The sequence below is a fragment of the Bombina bombina genome, chromosome 1, assembly GCF_027579735.1.
Source record: "Bombina bombina isolate aBomBom1 chromosome 1, aBomBom1.pri, whole genome shotgun sequence".
NCBI classification, from domain to species: domain Eukaryota; kingdom Metazoa; phylum Chordata; class Amphibia; order Anura; family Bombinatoridae; genus Bombina; species Bombina bombina.
Genome location: NC_069499.1, coordinates 97450261 through 97472486, shown reverse-complemented (window position 1 = coordinate 97472486; position 22226 = coordinate 97450261). Strand labels below are relative to the sequence as shown.

General features: G+C 36.6%; 1 protein-coding gene across 1 annotated transcript in view; it reads left to right on the top strand.

Moving 5' to 3' along the window:
• The window catches only part of CHGA (chromogranin A), a 54629-nt gene that overhangs the window by 9419 nt on the left and 22984 nt on the right, over positions 1-22226 (top strand). The window contains exons 3-4 of the mRNA XM_053689393.1: positions 12986-13079; positions 20819-20887. Of these exons, the coding sequence (XP_053545368.1) occupies positions 12986-13079; positions 20819-20887 (163 nt within the window). The remainder of the gene's footprint in view (positions 1-12985; positions 13080-20818; positions 20888-22226) is intronic.

The window sequence follows — 22226 nt, the reverse complement described above, 5'->3', positions numbered from 1 at the left end:
GTCTTCAGCTGTGCAACTGTATGGGGCCTTCATTGTCTTATTTTGCACTTCATAATGCGCCACACATTCTCAATCGGAGACAGGTCAGGACTACAGGCAGGCTATGCTAGCACCCGCACTCTCTGCTTACGCAACCATGCGCTTGTAATCCAGGCAGAATGTGGTTTGGCGTTGTTCTGCTGGAAAATGCAGGGACGTCCCTGGAAAAGACAACGTCTGGATGGCAGCATATGTTGCTCCAAAATGTATACATATCTTTCTGTTTTAATGGTGCCCTCACAGATATGCAAGTTACCCATGCCATGGGCACTGACACACCCTTATATCATGACAGATGCTGGCTTTTGGACCTGACGCTCATAACAGCTTGGATGGTTCTTTTCTTTTTTTGCCCGAAGAACACAATGGCTATTTTTTCCAAAAACTGTTTGAAATGTTGACTCGTTGGACAACAAAACACAATTCCACTGTGCTACTGTCCATCTCAAATGTGACTGGGCCCATAGAAGTCAGCGGCGATTATTTGCTGACACATCTGTTGGCAGAACTTTTTTGAAGGCTCCTTATATACTGTGATTACACGATTGCCTCACCTGTTTCACATCACCTTCTTATTTCAACTTGTCACATCGCTATTGATCCTAAATTTCCCCAGTCCAAACTTTTTTGGAACGTGTGGCAGTCATCAGATTTGAAATGAGTGTACATTTTTTAAAAATACATTCAATTCACAAAGTAGGGGTCGGAGTGAACGGCCGGCTAAGATGGCCGCACCACATTAAAGATCCGACAATAAACTGGGTGTCAAAACTGCTAAAGGATACAGACGCAGCACAAGATCTCAAACTTTGACTTGGGGTTGTCACTCAGGAGCTCCGCAGTCAAATCGGAACATTTTTATACTTGTCTGGGCAACCTGTTTAAAATTATGATCGATTAACGGGTCTGAGGCCTTTACTATACTATCACGAACTGCGCCTATTATACTGACCTCATCAACACATGAACATCTGATCATAGGTTGGGCTGCCTATTGCAATGAACTGACCCTGCTACTCATTACTACCGAGTACAGTAAAACATCTTTCTCCTTCCCTCTAAAGGATGACCCTTAGGTAATTACAGCTACAACTACAAAATCTTCCACGTCATACAAAACAGTGAGAAACTCTGCTCCAGTAACAAGATCTATCTGACATCAGAAGCCCTAGAACAAGACTCCTTTTGGAAACGGCACCCACACAGGTTATAGATCGGAGTGAGTACCCATTGAACTACACATTATACTAATGACGTATCTTAAAAATACACAAGCGCCACATATACCAGCATAGAGACACTGAAGTACAGGACACACACTGTCCATGTCCTGGGATAAACACTAACAGGGCAAATACTCCCCTTAAGGATATACCATAAATCTCATGTGGAACATTTAATCAGGTTGCGTGAACTATCAAACTGTACTGAATTGGCACCATCATATACTGCAGGATACCTTGCAATAAAATAACCACCCATGCAGTTCTGAAGTTTTAACCGCACATCAATGTGATTCCTGCCTGCATTACCATCACTCTGACATTTCTAATGCCCGCTATATCAATTTATAAAAGCACTCCATCTGTGACCTGAGACACGCTACTATCATTAGTTTTTAACCTTATAGGGCACATACTCCCCCCCTTCCCCGCTCTTCACTGTAGCAGCGGGTCATATCCCCTAAACCTTTTTCTGTGATCGCCCTGTGAGGGTAAACTCCCTGGGGAGTATAGTGTACCGGGGAAGTGTGTGATAGCTACTCACAAGGCACCAGCAGCGAGTATTCTCCTCTCTACCTATATATCGCCACATAATCTACAAAATGTCACAAAGGAGGGCCACAAAAAATAATAAACTGCAAAAACCGTCACAGAACGGTCAAAGTACAGTAAATACTTTCTTCAAACACACAGAACAAACTAAAAGTAAAAAGGACTCTGAGTTAACACCGACACCTACCGACAAAAACCTGTGTGATATGGCGGACAACTCCAGCTGCCCATCTCCATCAACCCAGGGAAACAGGGATGACACTCCAATTACTTATAGAGCTATGGAAGCACTAATTGAGCAGGTTAAATCCTGTATTAAAGATGAATGTGCGGACTTGAAGAAAGAGATCAATGATCTCAGCTATAGAGTTGATTCGCTGGAAGAACACGAATTTGATATGTCACAAAAAATAGCGGCCCTCACATCTAGGCAATCACAACAAAACCAACATATAACCGACCTCGAAGACAAGCTAGACGATTTGGAAAATCGTTCTAGACGAGGCAACCTTCGATTCAGAGGAGTTCCAGAAACAGTAATGAATAACGAAATTCAAGATTATCTAAAAGCCTTTTTTTACAGAATTAGCAGAAGACAATGCAATGTTTACTTCCATGGCCAAATATGAAAAACTGCAGTCTCATCAATCCTAACAACTGTTTTTCTTAGTATATTACACAAACACTCTCAAATATTAATGTATACCTCTGAAACTAGCCAAGGTATAGGCTATTACAACATATCAGGTACACTTGACTGTTTTTCCCCATTTACTCTGAGACATAACGCAGTAAATCAATTACATCTTTATTAGAATTATCCGTTACTCCATATATATCCATATACTCCATATTTGAGTAACAATACACCCCAGAAATGGTTCTATATTTATGTTGTCATTTAAGCCGTTAAGAGACGCCATATTCTAGGTAGGTCTCACCCAGTTCAAATTAATATTAAAGTTGCTATGTTGGATTAGTGTTATTATGCTCTAGAGGCATTGTGAATTTTGTTAAGATTTACCTTAAAAACACTGTTTACCTCTGAGACCAAAAATGTCAGAATTATACTAATACTGTTTTACTTGCAGGTGACATAAAACATTGCAAACTGACCTACACTGGTTTCACAAGGTTAACTCTATGGATTTAATAACTTTATCTTCGGTACTTTCATGATAGAAACATTGTTGCCCTATATCTCAATATACTTTAAGGACGAGTGATGTGACACTTTTACTAAATGACTATTTAACCTGAGGTCTTAGGGCTGTGTGAACTCCTCACACTTTCTCTCTTTTACATAGACATCCGGTTTGTTATATAGCTCCCTAGTTAATTAACAACAGTCAGGATTTGTGTGGTTTTTATACTGACACAGTTCCTGTAATATTCCAATCCAGTTATGTTCCCCTCTGATATCCATACCAGATTATTTTTATTTCTAATCCTTTAAAACCCGTCCAATCCAATATCCTATCCAGCTCTCTTTGATACACTTATCTACCTTTTTAAGAGTTTCTAGTCCACAACGAACATGACAACACACCATGGAGCAGGTACACTACATGTAGAGACTCAAAATGTCAAAGGCTTCCTATCAGCGGAAAAACGATCTATAGCCTACTATGATTTTTATAAAAAAAAAGATAGATATTGTCATAACTCAGGAAACCCATTTCAAAAAACATAGTGAACCTGCACTAGCCACGAGATACTACGATAAACACTTCTGTAGTTCAGGTCCCCATAGAAAAAAAGGAGTATGCATCTCCCTCAAGCGCAATACCCCCTTTGAACTTCTGCAAACATACACTGATAAAGAGGGTAGAATTCTGATCCTGGTCGGACTGTGCGACAGAAGCCCGGTCACATTGGCAAATATCTATGCTCCAAATAAGCCCACTCCCTTTTTCTTCAGGTCCCTGGTTAACACATTAGTAGACATCTCTAAAGGCCCAATTATTTTAGGGGGGACTTTAACTTTCCTATGAACCCTGTATTAGACACTTCTACTGGGAAATTATACCTCCGTAATAAGTTGTTGAAGAATAATTGTGCAGCTCTCCAATTCATTAATCTATTTGATACTTGGAGAACAGTCCATACAACTCGGAAAGATTATACCTTTTTCTCCCACCCACAACACTCTCTAGACTAGACTATATTCTCTGTAATCAGACACTTCTATCAAATCTCAATCACTCTAAAATATCTCACACACCTTGGCCTGACCATAGTATGGTCATCACCACATTTAATTGGTCTAACAAATCTCGAAACACATTCAACTGGAGACTTAACGACTCCATCCTCACAAATCAAGAAACAGTAGATGAAATGAAAAAAATTTCGGATGAATATTTTCTCATAAATAAGCCTGAGGATACGTCGGCCGCAAATAATTGTGAGGCATATAAATGCTACATACGCGGTGTACTAATAAAACATAATGCCAAGCAACGTAAACTCAGATCTGCCCAGTTCACTTTACTGACAGACGACATTGCCACCCGAGAAGCTACTCACAAATCAGATCCAACATCTACCCAAAAACTTTCCAAGCTAAATGAAGCGAGAGATAACCTTAACAAATTTCTCATACAAAAAGCACACATGAGAGCCCTAACTACCAAATCAATTTTTTTTGTAGAGAGCAATAAGGCAGGTCACCTACTGGCCAGATCACTTAAAAAACAAAAATATACCACATTTATTAGATCTCTCACACACGCATCGGGCGAGTCTATTACCAAAAATGAAGATATAGCAGATTCCTTTGTTTCCTATTACTCTAAACTATACAACCTAAATAATAACACAACTCCTGATAAAATAAATAAAATAGAAACATATTTAGCAGCATTGGAAATTCCTTCTATCACAGAAGAAGACAGACAATTTTTAGACTCCCCTATAACACTACAAGAAATCAAAACCACAATAAACGCACTCCCTAACAGTAAGTCCCCTGGCCCTGATGGCCTCACAGCAAAATTCTATCAACTCCTCCAGAATCAAATAAGCCCACACCTATATGCACTCTTTACTGCTATTGACCAAGGTAACGTCTTCCCCCAACCCCTACTAGAGGCTCTAATTACTGTCATCCCAAAACCAGATAAAGCAAAAGACCAAGTAGGTAATTATAGACCAATATCGCTTATAAACATCGATATAAAGATTTATGCCAAAATACTCGTATGAATATAATCTTACCTAAAATTGTCCATCTGGATCAAATAGGATTCATTAGAGGCCGAGAGGCAAAAGACAACACTATTAGATTATTGCACACCTTACAAAATGCCTAGGATAATCACACTCCCCTTGCCCTTCTTTCCACTGATTCAGAAAAGGCCTTCAACAGGGTGGACTGGCAGTTTATGTGGAAAACCCTGTCGAAATTTGGCTTTTTAAGCACGTTTATTACCAGGATCCAAGCTCTATACCGCGAACCCAGAGCTAAAGTTAGAATAAATAATAATACCTCACAATCATTACTCATTTCCAATGGCACACGCCAAGGATGCCCACTCTCACCCCTGCTATTTGTCCTCACAGTAGAAATTCTAGCAATACAGATCAGAAATAATCCAGATATACAAAGTATACAATATGACAACATTACTCAAAAATGCCTCCTGTTTGCGGATGATGTGATCCTCACTTTACAATCCCCATCCACCACATTACCTGCTTTAATTAGGACCCTAGAAAACTATAAACAAGTCTCTAATGTATCCATTAATATGGAAAAATCTGGGCTAATACCAATCAATTTGTCATCACAGGATACAGAATTTGTAACAAGTCATAAGAAATTCACTATTACAGATAAACTTAAATACCTTGGATTAATAATTCCAAAAAACATTTACAATTTATTCTCTGACAACTTTACTTCTCTCCAATTGAACATTAAAAATCTGTTGGAAACCTGGCATAAACAATTACATCTTTCCTGGTTGGGTAGAATCAACACGGTTAAAATGATGATAGTACCTAAGTATTTATACCTTTTCCAAACACTACCGATGGCCCTACCCAACGCTTATCTCAGGACACAACAAAGACTAATACATTTGTTTATCTGGTCCAATAAAAGACCTAGAGTAGCTCAGCACACCTTATATCTTAGTAAAGAGGATGGAGGACTTAATGTCCCTAATATAACTAACTACTATAGAGCAGCACATTTATCAGGAGTAATCTCATGGAATCACTCTCCCCCTACCACTTTGTGGGTACAGATTGAGAGTCATCTGTCCCAAGTCAAATATATGAGAGATATAGCTTGGCTACCTAAGAAATTATCGTAAGAAATTACTTCTCATAATGCTAACTTGTGCTAAGAGGTTAATTCCAAGATTATGGAAGACACAAGAGAGACCCACTTTTTCCCAATGGGTCTCAGAAGTAGACCATACCATCTCACTTGAAAGAATGCACTATTGTTATATAGGCAAACAAGGCCTCATAATTAACATACTATTCCTATGGGAACAAAGGCTTCATAATAACGTATGAAAAATTTGAAATTTTGTTATGGCGAACGACTAGAAACAAATGTATTGGATTGCACTAACTTGTTTTACTCTGCTTGTCAGGCCTTGAGGTACATTTATACTTGTGGATATAGTATGGTCCCGAGAAACAGTGAACAAGATAGGATATTTTTACCCCTACTCCATTTTAACCTTTTCCTGCGCACCCTCTCCACTTCCCCCTGCCCTCCCCGTCCCTTTATTTGTATTTTTTTATGGACCAAACTGGTTAACCCCTGAAAATGATGGGTCACTGTTCCAACATAGAGTGTATTTCTTTGAAACTGTTGATTTGTTAATAATGGTATCTGTTGCACTATTGTGAAATTCATTTACCCAATAAAAAATACTTGAAGTTAAATTCACAAAGTAAAACATCAAATAACGTGTTAATAATGTTTTTTTAATATATTACAGGGTGAATTGGATTTTCAAATGAATAATTATGTATACATATATAGACATATAAGTGCATTGGAGCTCTTTGCAGTCAAGTAGCTGAAAACATGAAAAAACATATTTATGCAATATTCATATTTAATAAAGTGTTTAGCTATGTATTTTACTGTAACTATTTCACATTCCAATGTTCTTCACACAGGGGAATATGTTGTAAGTACTTTTAAATAGATATTCCTATATATATCTGTATATATCTATACCTATACCTGTAGGTATATAGAGCTGGGATGTGCACTCTCACTCCGTCAAGCAACTGCCAGGGTGCTAGTGAACCTCAATACAAACGAACAAAAAAACTTGCACTCTCTGGTCTTTTCAAAAGTATTCCTTTACTGTGAACAGTGACGTTTCGGGGACAAAGTCTGAGGAAGGGGATACTTTGTTCGTTTAAATATAGGTATAGATATGTATTTTACCAAAAATTCATTGTATGTATGTATGTATATATATATATATATATATATATATATACATTTTTATTTAAGAATAAATAGGACATATTCTTTTATGTGAAGACCATTGAAATATGAAATATTTTATGTCGGGTTTGCGCACTTGGTTAAACATCATTGTGTTTGTACGTAAGTATGAGTGGTTTTTTTTCTCCAGTTTTCGCACTCCATTAAAGTTCATGGGGAATACATTAACAAGGTCCCGATATTCTAAGTTCCACATCGGGTTAGCGCTTGTGTGAAAACTTTTTACTTTTAACTTGTAATACAAGCCCAACCCTATGTGTGCAAAAAGCATCTGTCTAGCAAAGTTAATGCACGAGCGGATCGCTAATTTGCGTTCCTTTTGGTTTACATTACTGTGTAAACTGGGAAAACGTTTAACAACAAGTATCTCCATTAATGTTTTACGTTACAACAACAATGGAAAGTAGGCCATAAATAGGACAGAACATTAATGTAAACATAGCGTACATTAATGAATCGTGGCATTTTATTTTCACATTTAAGTTAGTTTATGACAAAATGCACCTGACCTGTCCAGTAAGTAAGACCTGACGGTCTCCAGTAAATATTGTAACATATTGAAGTTACTGTTACATGGACCCATGCAATTCAGTCATTGAGTGTATATTTCTGACTGCTGGTTTTACCTCATTTTTATTAGAATACTGTCACATTAAAGATTAATTGGACACTTTGATTCTTTAGGCACTGTTAGTGCCAGCGAGTTCACCACTAACATGGAATGGATAAAAACCTGTCCTTGCCTAAAATGTGACAGTATATATAGTCTAATGCAAACTCTAACCTCTGCTAAGCAGCCTTATTTGTTGCACGCTGCATATTAGTAGTGAATAGCAGGTTAAACCAAGATGTAGATGCCCCCCTGTGTATATCTGTTCATACTGTCACTAATTCCAGCTCTAACTCTGTGTAGTGTAGTGTGTGTTTGTGTATGCATGGTATGTTGATAGTCTGTGTGTGTAGTGTAGTGTGTGCTTGTGCGTGTGTGTGTAGTGTATTGTAGTGCGTGCTTGTGTATGCGTGGTATGTGTGTAGTGTGTGTGTAGTGTTTGCTTGTGCATGAGTGTAGCATATTGTAGTGTGTGCTTGTGTATGCATGGTATGTGTATAGTGTGTGTGTAATGTAGCGTGTGCGTCTGTAGTAGGCTGACCATATTGCCGCTTTAAGAAGGAACACATATGAAAAATACATTTGTGAGGGTTCTTATACAAAACCATTTCTTTAAACAGCCCTGAAAACAGCCCTGACATATGTATTTTTCATATGTGTCCCTTTTTAAAGCGGCAATATGGTCAGCCTAGTCTGTAGTGTATTGTAGTGTGTGCTTGTGTATGCATGGTATGTGTATTGTGTGTGTGTGTGTGTAGTGTGTGCTTGTGTGTGTAGTGTATTGTAGTGTGTGCTTGTGTATGCATGGTATGTGTATAGTGTGTGTGTGTGTGTAGTGTAATGTGTGCTTGTGTGTGTAGTGTAGTGTGTGCTTGTGTGTGTGTGTAGTGTGTGCTTGTGTGTGTGTAGTGTAGTGTGTGCTTGTGTATGCATGGTATGTCTATAGTATGTGTGTAGTGTGTAGTGTAGTTTGTGTGCTTGTGTGTGTGTAGCATTGTGTATGCTTGTGTATGCATGGTATAAGTATAGTTTGTGTGTATATGTGTAGTGTATGCATGTTTGTGTGCATAGTGTGTAGTTTGTGCATGTGTATGTTGAGTGTGCGCAGGTGGTGTCTGTGTATAGTGTTTGTATTGTATGAGTGTATGTAGTGTGTGCATGTATAGTGTGTATAGTGTGAGTGTGTGTATAGTGTGTGCATGTGTAGTGTGTCTGTGTATAGCGTGTGTGTATGATGACTGGAGTGTGTGCGTGTAGTGTGTCTGTGTAGTGTATGTATGTGTATGTGTATGTATAGTGTGTGCATTGTGTAGTGTGTACATGTGTGTGTGTGTGTAGTGTGTCTGTGTATACTGTGTGTAGTGTGTGTATGTGTATGTGTAGTGTGTCTGTGTATAGTGTGTGTAGTGTGTGCATGTGTAGTGTGTGCATGTGTATGTGTAGTGTGTCTGTGTATAGTGTGTGTGTAGTGTGTGCATGTGTATGTGGAGTGTGTGCGTGTAGTGTGTCTGTGTAGAGTGTGTGTAGAGTGTGTGTGTAGTGTGTGTGTGTGTGCATGTGTATGTGGAGTGTGTGCGTGGAGTGTTTGCAGGCAGAAAAAAGGAATCCACTGGCACTACTTATTAGCAAATATAACTGCTCCCTATAAAAGGTAGTAGCTTCTCAGATTATCTATTTATTTAGACATAGGGGAGGAGGTGCTGTGTATTGAGTAAACTTGTACAACAAACGAATGAAAGAGAGAGGCCATTTAAGAATACACTTCTAGCACTCAAGGCAGTCAAATTCATATATCATTTCAGATGAACAGATATAAATAGGGCTGAGAGATAATTCACTTGAATAGACGTTAAAACATAACTTTTATTAAAAAACGCAAAAATTTAAAACTGGGGTGTGCAATTAAAACAGTTAAGGAGGACTTTAAATAATTCCATATCATGTACCAAATGGTTAATAATTGTAATGCTCAGGATCAAGGTGATATTTGACTTAATCCGTGTGATTGGTGTAAACAGTACTAGAGTACAGCACATGAAGGGAAAGTGCCAACTAGATTGCTGGATAACAATGTCCCTATATATCTAATCTTACAGAAGGAAGAGTAAAGGAATAGAGAGACTAACTGAATCTCAAACAATAATGTTAACTTCCTTGTGTAAATAATTCAATGTACACGAGTATAAGCAACTGCACCATAAAGTAAAAGTAATATCTTGTGAACATAGATACTAAGTAACAAGTTACTTTAATAACCAGCCTTAGAATACTGCTCCAAGGAGTGTAATTGTTACCATGGCGTGATACACCTGTAGGGAATAATCATTCATCATACCCTGTCGATACGTACTCAATAAATAGTTATTAATAGTACAAAGATGACTCTAATATCCACAATAAATATAGATGGATGGATAAGGGTGCATACATATTCTGTGGACATATATTGTAGTTGAACTAACTCTTTAGGTAACAAACTGATAGTAGTTGATTGTGCATTGAGAACAATCAACATATATAGTCCAGGAGGTTAAAGGGACACTGAACCCAAAAATTTTCTTTCGTGATTCAGATAGAGCATGCAATTTTAAGCAACTTTCTAATTTACTCCTATTATCAATTTTTCTTCGTTCTCTTGCTATCCTTATTTGAAAAAGAAGACATCTAAGCTTTTTTTTTTGTTCAGAATTCTGGACAGCACTTTTTTTATTGGTGGATGAATTTATTTATAGGAGTAAATTAGAAAGTTGCTTAAAATGCCATGCTCTATCTGAATCACAAAAGAAAAAAATTGGGTTCAGTGTCCCTTTAACTTAGGCTGCGGGTATGCAGTATAATATAATAAAAGTAAGATGGCAGTAGCACTTATATTAGTAATTTATCACCAAAACGAAACAATAGCGGAGACAAAAGAATGAGAGCTGTGTTGAGAGCGTTCATGCACAATATTCAGTGCCAAAATAATAATGGAGCTCACAGTTCACAGGCTCAGAGGAATCTCCGGTTAAATCATAACCTATTACATCCGGTACATTATAGCACGCTAATGAGCAACAAAAATATATATGTGAAAAGTCCTGGCTAACTATCCTAACAAACACAGGAGCTCCCAGGCTCCTCACCAGTGCCCTAACATGTTTCGCCGTAACCCGGCTTAGTCAAAGGGTGCATGGAGTGTATCTGTGTACATGTGTGTGTAGTATATGTGCAGTGTGTAGTATGTACATGTGTGTGTAGTATATGTGCAGTGTGTAGTTATATGTGCAGTGTGTAGTATGTACATGTGTGTGTAGTATATGTGCAGTGTGTAGTATGTACATGTGTGTGTAGTATATGTGCAGTGTGTAGTATGTACATGTGTGTGTAGTATGTACATGTGTGTGTAGTATATGTGCAGTGTGTAGTATATGTGCAGTGTGTAGTATATGTGCAGTGTGTAGTATGTACATGTGTGTGTAGTATATGTGCAGTGTGTAGTATATGTACATGTGTGTGTAGTATGTGCAGTGTGTAGTATGTACATGTGCAGTGTGTAGCATGTACATGTGTGTGTAGAGTGTGTTTGTAGTGTGTGTGTAGTGTATGTACCATGTGTGTGTAGTGTATGTACCATGTGTGTGTAGTATGTGTGCAGTGTGTAGTATGTGTGCAGTGTGTACATGTGTGTGTGTAGAGTGTAGTTTGTGTGTAGTGTATGTACCATGTGTGTGTAGTGGGTAGTATGTGTGTAGTGGATAGTATGTGTGTTTGTTTTTTTGTGTGGTGTGTAGTGTATGTACCATGTGTGTGCAGTGTGTAGTGTGTACATGTGTGTGTAGTGTGTGTGTACATGTGTTTGTAGTGTGTGTGGTGTATGTACCATGTGTGTGTAGTGGGTAGTATGTGTGTAGTGGATAGTATGTGTGTTTGTTTGTGTGGTGTGTAGTGTATGTACCATGTGTGTGCAGTGTGTACATGTGTGTGTAGAGTGTGTTTGTAGTGTGTGTGTGTAGTGTATGTACATGTGTGTTTGTGTGTGTAGAGTGTGTTTGTAGTTTGTGTGTGTGTAGTGTATGTACCATGTGTGTGTAGTATGTGTGCAGTGTGTACATGTGTGTGCAGAGTGTGTTTGTAGTGTGTGTAGTGTATGTATCATGTGTGTGTAGTACGTGTGTAGTATGTGTGCAGTGTGTAGTATGTGTGCATGTGTGTGTAGAGTGTGTTTGTAGTTTGTGTGTAGTGTATGTACCATGTGTGTGTAGTGGGTAGTATGTGTGTAATGGATAGTATGTGTGTTTGTTTGTGTGGTGTGTAGTGTATGTACCATGTGTGTGCAGTGTGTACATGTGTGTGTAGAGTGTGTTTGTAGTGTGTGTGTAGTGTATGTACCATGTGTGTGTAGTGGATAGTATGTGTGTTTGTTTGTGTGGTGTGTAGTGTATGTACCATGTGTGTGCAGTGTGTAGTATGTGTGTTTGTTTATGTGTGAGTGTGTGTGTGAAGTGTATAACATGCACGTGTATGTATTGTGTAGATGTATAGTGTAGTCTGTATGGGGGTTGGTGTCTGTTGTGTATCTGTGTGCGACTAATTTAAAATATATATATATATTTTTTTTTAATGGCTATTTGAGTTGATCTATCCCTGAGTTATTTGTCTGCACTATCCTCTCACCCAGAAGGTTGTAGCTAAAATAATATAGTACGATATATACAGTATACACACACACAAGCACACATACACATACACACACATACAAACATACTCACACACACATACATACACAGACACACACATACTCATACACACACACATACATACACAGACACACACATACTCATACACACATACACATACATATACACGCACACACATACACATGATATAAATATAGACTGGTTTGGATTAGAAAACAAATATGGTTTGAAGACTGACCTTCTTTAAGGTTGATGCCTATGGGATAAAAAAAAAAACATAAAAAAACTTCAGACAGACTTTGACAGCTCCTCTAGGATCAATATATTCCAACCTGCCCAATACATCTGCTGCTGCTGCTGACAGATCATGTGATGTCTTTCTGTTGTCTCACTCTAGGTAATGAGGTGCATTGTGGAGGTGATCTCCGATACCCTGTCAAAGCCGAGCCCTATCCCTATCAGTCAGGAATGCCTGGAGACTCTCAGAGGTGGTAAGAACTTTACAAACTGTTCACACAGCCCTCAGACAAAAGTCTACATTTATTAGACAGTGAATTTTATTTAAAGGATTACTTTCTGTTGTAATTTTTAAGCTAAACAACAAACATATTAAAGTTAATAAACATTAATTAAAACCTACTGACCTATATTTTCTCCAAAACGAAGTTTCATAACGTTCTAAAAGTTATATCTTTTATTCGCCGATGATGTCACTTTATCCTGCCCACTATTTTCAGCACTGCATTTTCAAAATACTTAAACCAATAACTTTGTGTTTAAAGCACCATTTTGAAACCTAGGTATTGTAAACGGATTGGTACAGAGCAAAGGATACCAATGGAGTGGGTTTGGAAAACAATTAAATTTGCAGACAAGATTTCTGATATACAGTAGAGATATGTTAATGAAATGCTATTGCTAAAAAGCGTATTTGGGGTAGTTAGTTAGTAATAGGCATAGAAAATATTTACTTACAGTGGCCCTTTAAGGGGTAAATATACACACGGTACCATTTCCTAAAGCAAATGCCAGATTCTCTATCAAACATGGCTGCAACACATTGCATAGGAATGTATTATAGCTCCCTCTGGCAATCAACAGGACACATACTGAACGTATTATTTGTGTTAAAAGCCTTTACTAAATTCTTTTCTTTCATGATTCTGAAACAATTCTAAACAACTTACAATTTACTTCTATTATCTAATTAAACAATAGAACTAGATTGGAAAGTTGTTTAAAATCACACATTCTAGCTGAACCATGAAAGATAAAAATTGGGTTTCATATCCTTTATACCTTTTGCAAAGAGGTTTAACTCATAGTTAATGTCAATACAAATCTGTATATCCTATAGTACAGTTGTGCTAAATATTATTAAACATCTATTCAATATGGCAGTATAAATAATATAACTATAACAGGAGATATTCACCGAATAATAATTCTGTTTATTGCATTTCTTCTCTTTCCGAAATATTTACCTGCTATGCTTATAGTATATACAGAAGTTCTAACCTAAATAGGCTTTAAGGGGAAGTGGTGAACAAAGTAAGTTTAAAGGGGTATGAAACCCAATATTTTTCTTTCATGATTCAGATAGAACATAATCCCTTTATTACCCATTCCCCAGTTTTGCATAACCAACACTGTTATAGAAATACGCTTTTTACCTCTGTGATTATATTGTATCTAAGCCTTTGCAAACTGCCCCCTTATTTCAGTTCTTTTGACAGACTTGCATTTTAGCCGATCAGTGCTCACTCCCGGGTAACTTCACGTGCATGAGCTCAATGTTATCTATATGAAACACATTAACTAATGCCCTCTAGTGATCAAAATCCATTTAGATTAAAGGCAGTCTTCAAGGTCTAAGAAATTAGCATATGAACCTCCTAGAATTATCTTTCAACTAAGAATACCAAGTGAACAAAGAAAAATTTGTGATAAAAGTAAATTAGAAAGTTGTTTAAAATTACATTCCCTATTTAAATCATGAAAGTTTTTTTGGACTTGACTGTCCCTTTAAGAAAGAGCATATATTTTAAACAGCTTTGCAATTTACTTCTATTATCAGTTGTGCTTCATTCGCTTGGTATCCTTAAAGGGACACTAAACCCAAATTTTTTCTTTCGTGATTCCGATAGAGCATGCAATTTTAAGCAACTTTCTAATTTACTCCTATTATCATTTTTTCTTCATTCTCTTATTATCTTTATTTGAAATGCAAGAATTTGAGTTTAGATGCCGGCCCATTTTTGGTGAACAACCTGGGTTGTCCTTGCTGATTGGTGGATAAATGAATCCACCAATAAAAAAGTGCTGTCCAGAGTGCTGAGCCAAAAAAAAGCTTAGATGCCTTCTTTTTCAAATAAAGATAGAAAGAGAACGAAGAAAAAATTATAATAGGAGTAAATTAGAAAGTTGCTTAAAATTGCATGCTCTATCTGAATCACGAAAGAAAAAATTTGGGTTCAGTGTCCCTTTAAGTGAAAGAGCTGCAATGCAATCAGTAAGCCTAAGAAAATAAATATTTATGTGCAGCCACCAATCAGCAGCTAGCTCCTAGCTGCTGAGCCTACCTAAGTATGCATTTCAACAAAAGATAACAATAGAACAAAGCAAATGAGATAATAGGAGTACATTAAAAAGTTGTTTAAAACTGTATGTTCTATTCAAATCATGAAAAAAAAAATGTTAAGTTTCATATCTCTTTAGGGGGTAGATCACATGTACACAACCGATGTTTCCTAAAATGTATAAAAAAAAAAAAAAGTTCAATAAAAACAACTGTTGCAAAAGCATGATTTATAATACACAAATACTGTTTTTTGTTTTTGTTTTTTTAACAAGCTTCTTCTGCAGCATTTTTGATACCTATAACATTATAATACGTTTTAGTTATGAAACTCAAATAATCTTACAATGTAATAAGCTTACATATTCTGCTGTAGCATAACATTTGATTTAAAAAGGGTTTCCTATTTTTACTTACTTTAAAAGGAACATTCTACTCCAGTATTATTATTGTTTAAAAAGGTAGATAATCCCTTTATTACCCATTCCCCAGTTTTGCATAACCAACACAGTTATAATAATATACTTTTTACCTCTGTGATTACCTTGTATCTAAGCCACTGCCCCTTATTTCAGTTCTTTTGACAGACTTTCGTTTTAACCAATCGGTGCTGACTTGTAGGTAACTCCACAGGCGTGAGCACAATGTTATATATAACGTCCTCTAGCGGTTAAAAACTGTCAAAATGCATTCAGATAAGAGGCGGCTTTCAAGGGCTTCGAAATTAGCATATGGGTTTAGCCTTGAACTAAGAATACTAAGGAAACAAAGCAAATTTGATGATAAAAGTAAATTGGAAAGTTGTTTAAAATTACATACCCTATCTGAATCTTGAAAGTTTAATTCTGACTAGACTGTCCTTTTAAAAAGAACTTTGGCTTTCTACTAAGTACCGTTGTATACTTTATGTGTACATTGTGTCAATGTAATGCTTTGAATTAAATGCTGCAGAATAATATATGCATTGTCAACACTTTGTGATTTGATACTCAGTTTAAAAAACCTTACAAAGGTGCAATATAGAGTCCAGCACATCAAAATGACAGTGCACACTGCAGGAAGGGAGAGACTCCATCAACAATCCTAACAAGACAAAAAGCAGCTGCAATTGTCTCAATTAATTTTATTCAGGATAGAGAAAGGTTACAAACAGTAGGGACCAAGCCCTTAGTCATGACTAAGGGCTTGGTCCTGAATAAAATTCATTGAGAAAAGTGCTGCTGCTTTTTGCCTTGTTTGGTGTAAAAAAAACCCCTAATTTTTAATATTTTTTTATATTTATCATAAATCTATTAGTGATATGTATATTTTTTAAAATTAGTGCATTTTCTGTTGACTATGTCCAGTAGAGTTGTCAATGTATTGTGCATGTGTCATGTAGAAATATCTTAGTTTATTTGAATCTCTATTCTTTCACATTATAATGATCAGATTTTTTTTAATGATAAATCAAAAAGCATTAATATCTGATGTCTATTGACATTTTTTTTATAAAACGTAAAAAAAATATACCTTTTGTACAGGGTACAATTATATCCACCTTGTATATTTGGGGACATAAAGGGATTAACAAGTATGTTATTATTGTACTATTGCTTGCATACAACTATGTGTTTGACCTCAACAAAGTGCTTAAATGCATGTTTAAAGTCAGCTTTACACTGGCAATTTATTCCAAAGCTTATGATTGGCTCAGAGGCCATGTTCAACTCCAGTCCAGTAGTGCATCCTGTTCCAAAGCTGGTTTTAAAGGGACATTATACACAAAGGGCCAGATTACGAGTGGGGGGGGGGGGGGGGGCTTTTACTAGAGTGCTAATTGCTCTAGAAGTAAACTTAAAGTAAAAAGTTATTGCTCTTGAGCTAAACCGACGCGCGCAAAAAGCCAAACTTACAATACCGCATGCACAATAACCTATTCCCCCAGAGAAGTCAATGGAGCAAAAAAAGTATATACATATATATATAGCAATATCTATTTACAAATACTTAGAATATTGGAATGTGAAATATTTACAGTAAATACACATTATAACAATTTATTAATATTGCATAAATATGTTTTTACATGCTTTCCTCTACTTAACTGCAAGGGGCTCCAATGCACTTAAATACATATGTATACATATATAGGGGCATATTTATCAAAGTGCGAGCGGACAGGATACGATGTAGCGTATCATGTCCGCTGCACATTGCTAAATGCCGACAACATACGCTGTCGGCATTTATCATTGCACAAGCAGTTCACCAGAACTGTTTGTGCAATACCGCCCCCTGCAGATTCGCAGCCAATTGAATCATATTCGATCAGGTTGATTTCTGTCCGCCGTCTCAGAGCAGGCGGACAAGTTATGGAGCAGCGGTCTTTAGAGCGCTGCTTCATAACTTCTGTTTCCGCCGAGCCTTCAGGAGATTGATAATTCGCCCCCATGGACATATGTATGTATTTATAGGTGTATATATGTTTGCAAATACATATATACACATATAAATACATAAATGCATATGTACACATTTATTGACATATATATATATATATATATATATATATATATATATATATATATATATATATATATATATATATATATATATATGTATGAGCCCTTTTTTGTGCAATATTTTTTATAAATAATTTTTGATAGATGTATTATATTTTTGATGTACAAATATAAAAAGTGACCTCACCAACCACTAAATACAATATGCTCAGGCACGGGATGGAGTCGGTCCTTAACTCAATAATAATAAATACTCAATAATCCTAGCCAATGAGTCTTAGAATAAATTTTTAAATATCAATATTTTATTATGCTACAATGCTCTGAAAAAGCATATTTGGAATAACACCGGAATAGGCAAGAGGTAAGCTCACTCATATCCACACAAACCCCATCTACCAAACCCATCCGTACCATATAATATACTAAATAATATAAGAAACACAAAACGAAAAACACACCCCCAGGGCGTCCCCAGGGAGTGAAAAAGAACGGCACCACCTGTCACACTGCCTGTCAAAAATCCAGTGACAGTGTAACTGCAAGGAGTAACAAGAAAAAACTGTATTTATGAAAAACAAGGATCACTTTCACTGTGTCCAAACTGCTGGAGTAAAGTCATTACATATAAGTCCAGATACTGTGTGAAGCATTCAATAGTGTGCTCTGGTTACTTCAAGAGTTGTAATGTCAGTTAGTAACCCAAGATACCTAAATATTTGTAAACTTCAGTATTTGTAATCCATGTTAGTTTGAGTCACAGGTAAGTTACAGAAGCACTTGTGTACACATAATGATGTTAAACGTATCAGGCGTTAGTTACAAAACAGCGTTAGGTCTCTAAATGTCCCTGTGTATGAACTATCATGTGAATTGCCACATTTCTGAAACATCAACAGCAGTGCTATAGCGAGGTATATACAGACTGCAGATCCAACCTCACACCCTTTGTCTATTTTCACTCACGGAATAGTACTTTTACACAGCATAAAAAGTTAAGTTTCAGTATTCTATGTTCAGCCCCAATGTATAGAGATACACTGTAACAATCGGTTACAGGTGCCGTATATGTGATTAGTAAGCTCTTCAATATGGGACAGAACAGACGAGATACATAATGTTACCTATATTGGCAAATGCTGGTGTGACTAATATTACCGTGAGACTTGTCACCGGAGAAATCTTCAGTGTGGAAATGGACCGCTATCGCACTGATCCCATCTCGCTTTTTCCATCTAGCACGCCGTGTATAGCAAACTCACAGAGTGGCTCCGACAGCACAGGTAAGACCAGGTGATGGCGTCCTTGCTGGTTCCGACGCGCATTTTGGGTCTCAGCCCCTTTGTCAAGGAATGTCCAGGCGCTAGAAGGGAGGTGGCATTTGAACTGATTCAACAAATAACCTATTGGATAATACATACACCCCCCCCCCCTACATCACATTGTCTTCATGCACGTAACCCATTCATGCTTATATGGAAACCGGATGTGAATAACCCTCACAAATAAAACCACACAAACTCCAGTATATACAATGAAAATAGTAATGACCTAAATCCTAAGTATCCTCCTCTAATAGAGAAAATCTATGATATATATAGACTAGACTCAGGGAAATTTCCTAACATTTGTCTACACATATAGTTGAATTGTAAACATAAAAAACGGAATTAAAATATCCGAACTACTAGTTGTAAGTCTTTTCTTCTACTAACAAAAATCTATAATACGTATGAGCTAAACTCAATACACTTAAATAACAGTTATCTTAACATACCATTGTGTTATAAACACACACAATAAATTCCTTTATTTTTCCAACGGCTATGTATGAAGGCACAGACATCACCACACCATCAATGAGACCCACTTACTCTTAAAAAGAAAGAAAAAATATCAGCAGAAGGGAATCCCTTCAAAAAAAGATCAAATTACTAATATATACAATGGTTTACCCAGAAGCAATGAGTCGAAGGATAATTCAAGTCACAAAACCGGCTATATATCGAGGCGGTCTATCGTGAGATAGATTGCATTCTCCAACAGGGGAGGCCCCAACATATTGTTATGTACTACGAGGATCTAACCCGGTAAAATGATATTACAAATGGAATAGTGTTCGAATTAGATCATCAGAATTCATGTCCATAGATACTTTTTTAATGTAATATTTTTGATGTGTTTTGTGACACTTTTTAGTTTCACAAAACAGTTAACCACAGCTCTGAGGACGTGCTAACCCGATGAGCGTTAACTTGAATTGCGCTCAAGCAATCATCTTTACTTTCATCTTGTAATACCAGCGCAATTTAACCTGCGTGCAAATGATCACAAAAGCCTGATATCGCTTGTGAGCAATGGTTTGCGCTCCACTCGTAATCTTGAAGCATTCAAAGAAAAGAAAAGATTAGTCTGAAAATATCATGTAGATGTATTTTTTAAAGTTTCATTAGCCTTTTAAATATTGACAAAATAAGTGTAAAGTTTTAGGGGCCGATTTATCAATGTCTGTCCGACATGATACGCTGTATCATATCATGTCTGACAGACATCGCTGAATGCTGACAGCATACTCTGTCGGTATTTAACATTGCACAAGCAGTTCTGGTGAACTGCTTGTGCAATTCCGCCACTTGCTGATTTACGACCAATCGTAAATTTGCTGCTCTATCTGAATCACGAAAGAATAAAATTGGGTTCAGTGTCCCTTTAATTGAAAATGCATAATTATATGAACTCGTTATTTAAAACCATAAAAATATATACTAACTAAAAGCAGAAGTTTTCCATAGATATAAATGAATTAGATGAATTCATACTTTAAAATATATTTGCATGTCTATTGCAGCTGAGTTGATCCCCGGTGATGGTTGCAAGCACAAAACCCACCTTTTACATCATCTTGATAAAGTTCCTATGCTACAAACTCCTTAGACCAGTTTAACACTAATAGCACCTATCAAAACGACCATAGTTATCTGCAAGCAATTGAGCAATAATACAATTTTGTAGTGCATTATTTTTTGCCTTTCTATATTCATTTCATCCTTTCATACACAGCCCTGCAGTTACTAATGTTATCAGGTATTCAAGCTCAGAATATATTGCACATTTTTGGACTTTAGTTTAATAAATCTCTTTGTTGCAGATGAACGCATTATTTCCATTCTTCGCCATCAAAATCTCTTGAAGGAGCTCCAGGAGCTTGCGGCACAAGGTAGCAATTATAATTAGAGTTTTGTACTATTTGCTCTTTGTGCTTTGTATTTTATATTTGTTTAGATTTCAGATTGCGTCCTTTAAATTATATTACATTTAAGCTTTGTAAATTTGTATTTTTGTCCATTTAGATTCTGTATACAGCATGGTATTTAGTATTTTATTTTTACAAATGCTAAATATGCTTTTAACGTTTCTATATAACTTCGACAAATTAGGGTCATATTTTGTTCTATGCAAAATAAGTCTGCCAGTATCAGAAAGTGGGAGGGACAGGGGAGTTCCCAGAGTGTCTAAAGCTCTCTCTAGAGTGTGTCTAAAGCTTTCAGTATATTCTCTAAGAATGTTATACCTGCAGATCTAACTGATTTACCTCACCAGCTAAGAATTCACAGTACAATTATTTAACTATCAGAAAAGTAGTGTATACTAAACTAGAGGCAAATATAAGTTAAGCTGTAGTGAAATTATTTTAGTTTAATTTATATTTGCTGCAAACTGATAATTTATTTCAGAGCTAGGTGCTTCCCTGTTAATTTACTGAGGATCTATATTCCTGAGATTTATTAATTTCTATGGGAGTCAGCTCTCATCTCACTGGGCTTCCAGGTTCAATTTGTGATCATCTGACCCAAAGAGTTGCAAGTTTAGTATTATATGAATAAAACTATAAAGGAGATTCAGATAATTAGTATAGGACTGTTTGACTTGTATCTAATTGAAAAACAAACTTTCTGTGAATTTTTCGCTAAAAACATTTGTTGTGCACGATATTTTAAGGGACATTAATATTGCGTGTGTATAGGTATGGGCAACATTTTGGGATTTGGCATTAATTTGCGAAGCAAATGACAAATATGACTGCAGGCAGCGGACTTTGTTTAATTTCAGTGCTGGATAAGTCAGTGTGAAAGAGAAACACACAGAGATCTGTGCATATCTAGATCTTTGTGTGTTGCACTTTTATGAATGCCGAAGCGCAAATTGTGCCCTTTCTGCCAGCAAAGGAGTTACATTTCTAACAACCGTTTTGGTGCATTGGTACCATTTTTCAGGTTAGAGGGATAGTAAACACCAAAAATGTTATGGTATAAAAAGATAGATACTGTAATATCTTTATTTACCATTCCCCAGTTTAGCATAACCAACACTGTTATAGAAATATACTTTTTACCTCTGTAATTACCTTGTATCTAAGCTTCTGCAGACTGACTCCTTATCTCAAAACTTTTGGCAGACTTGCATTTCAGGCAATTAGTGCTGACTCTTAAATAACTTCACATGCGTGAGCACAATGTTATATATATGAAACACATGAACTAACACCCTCTAGCTGT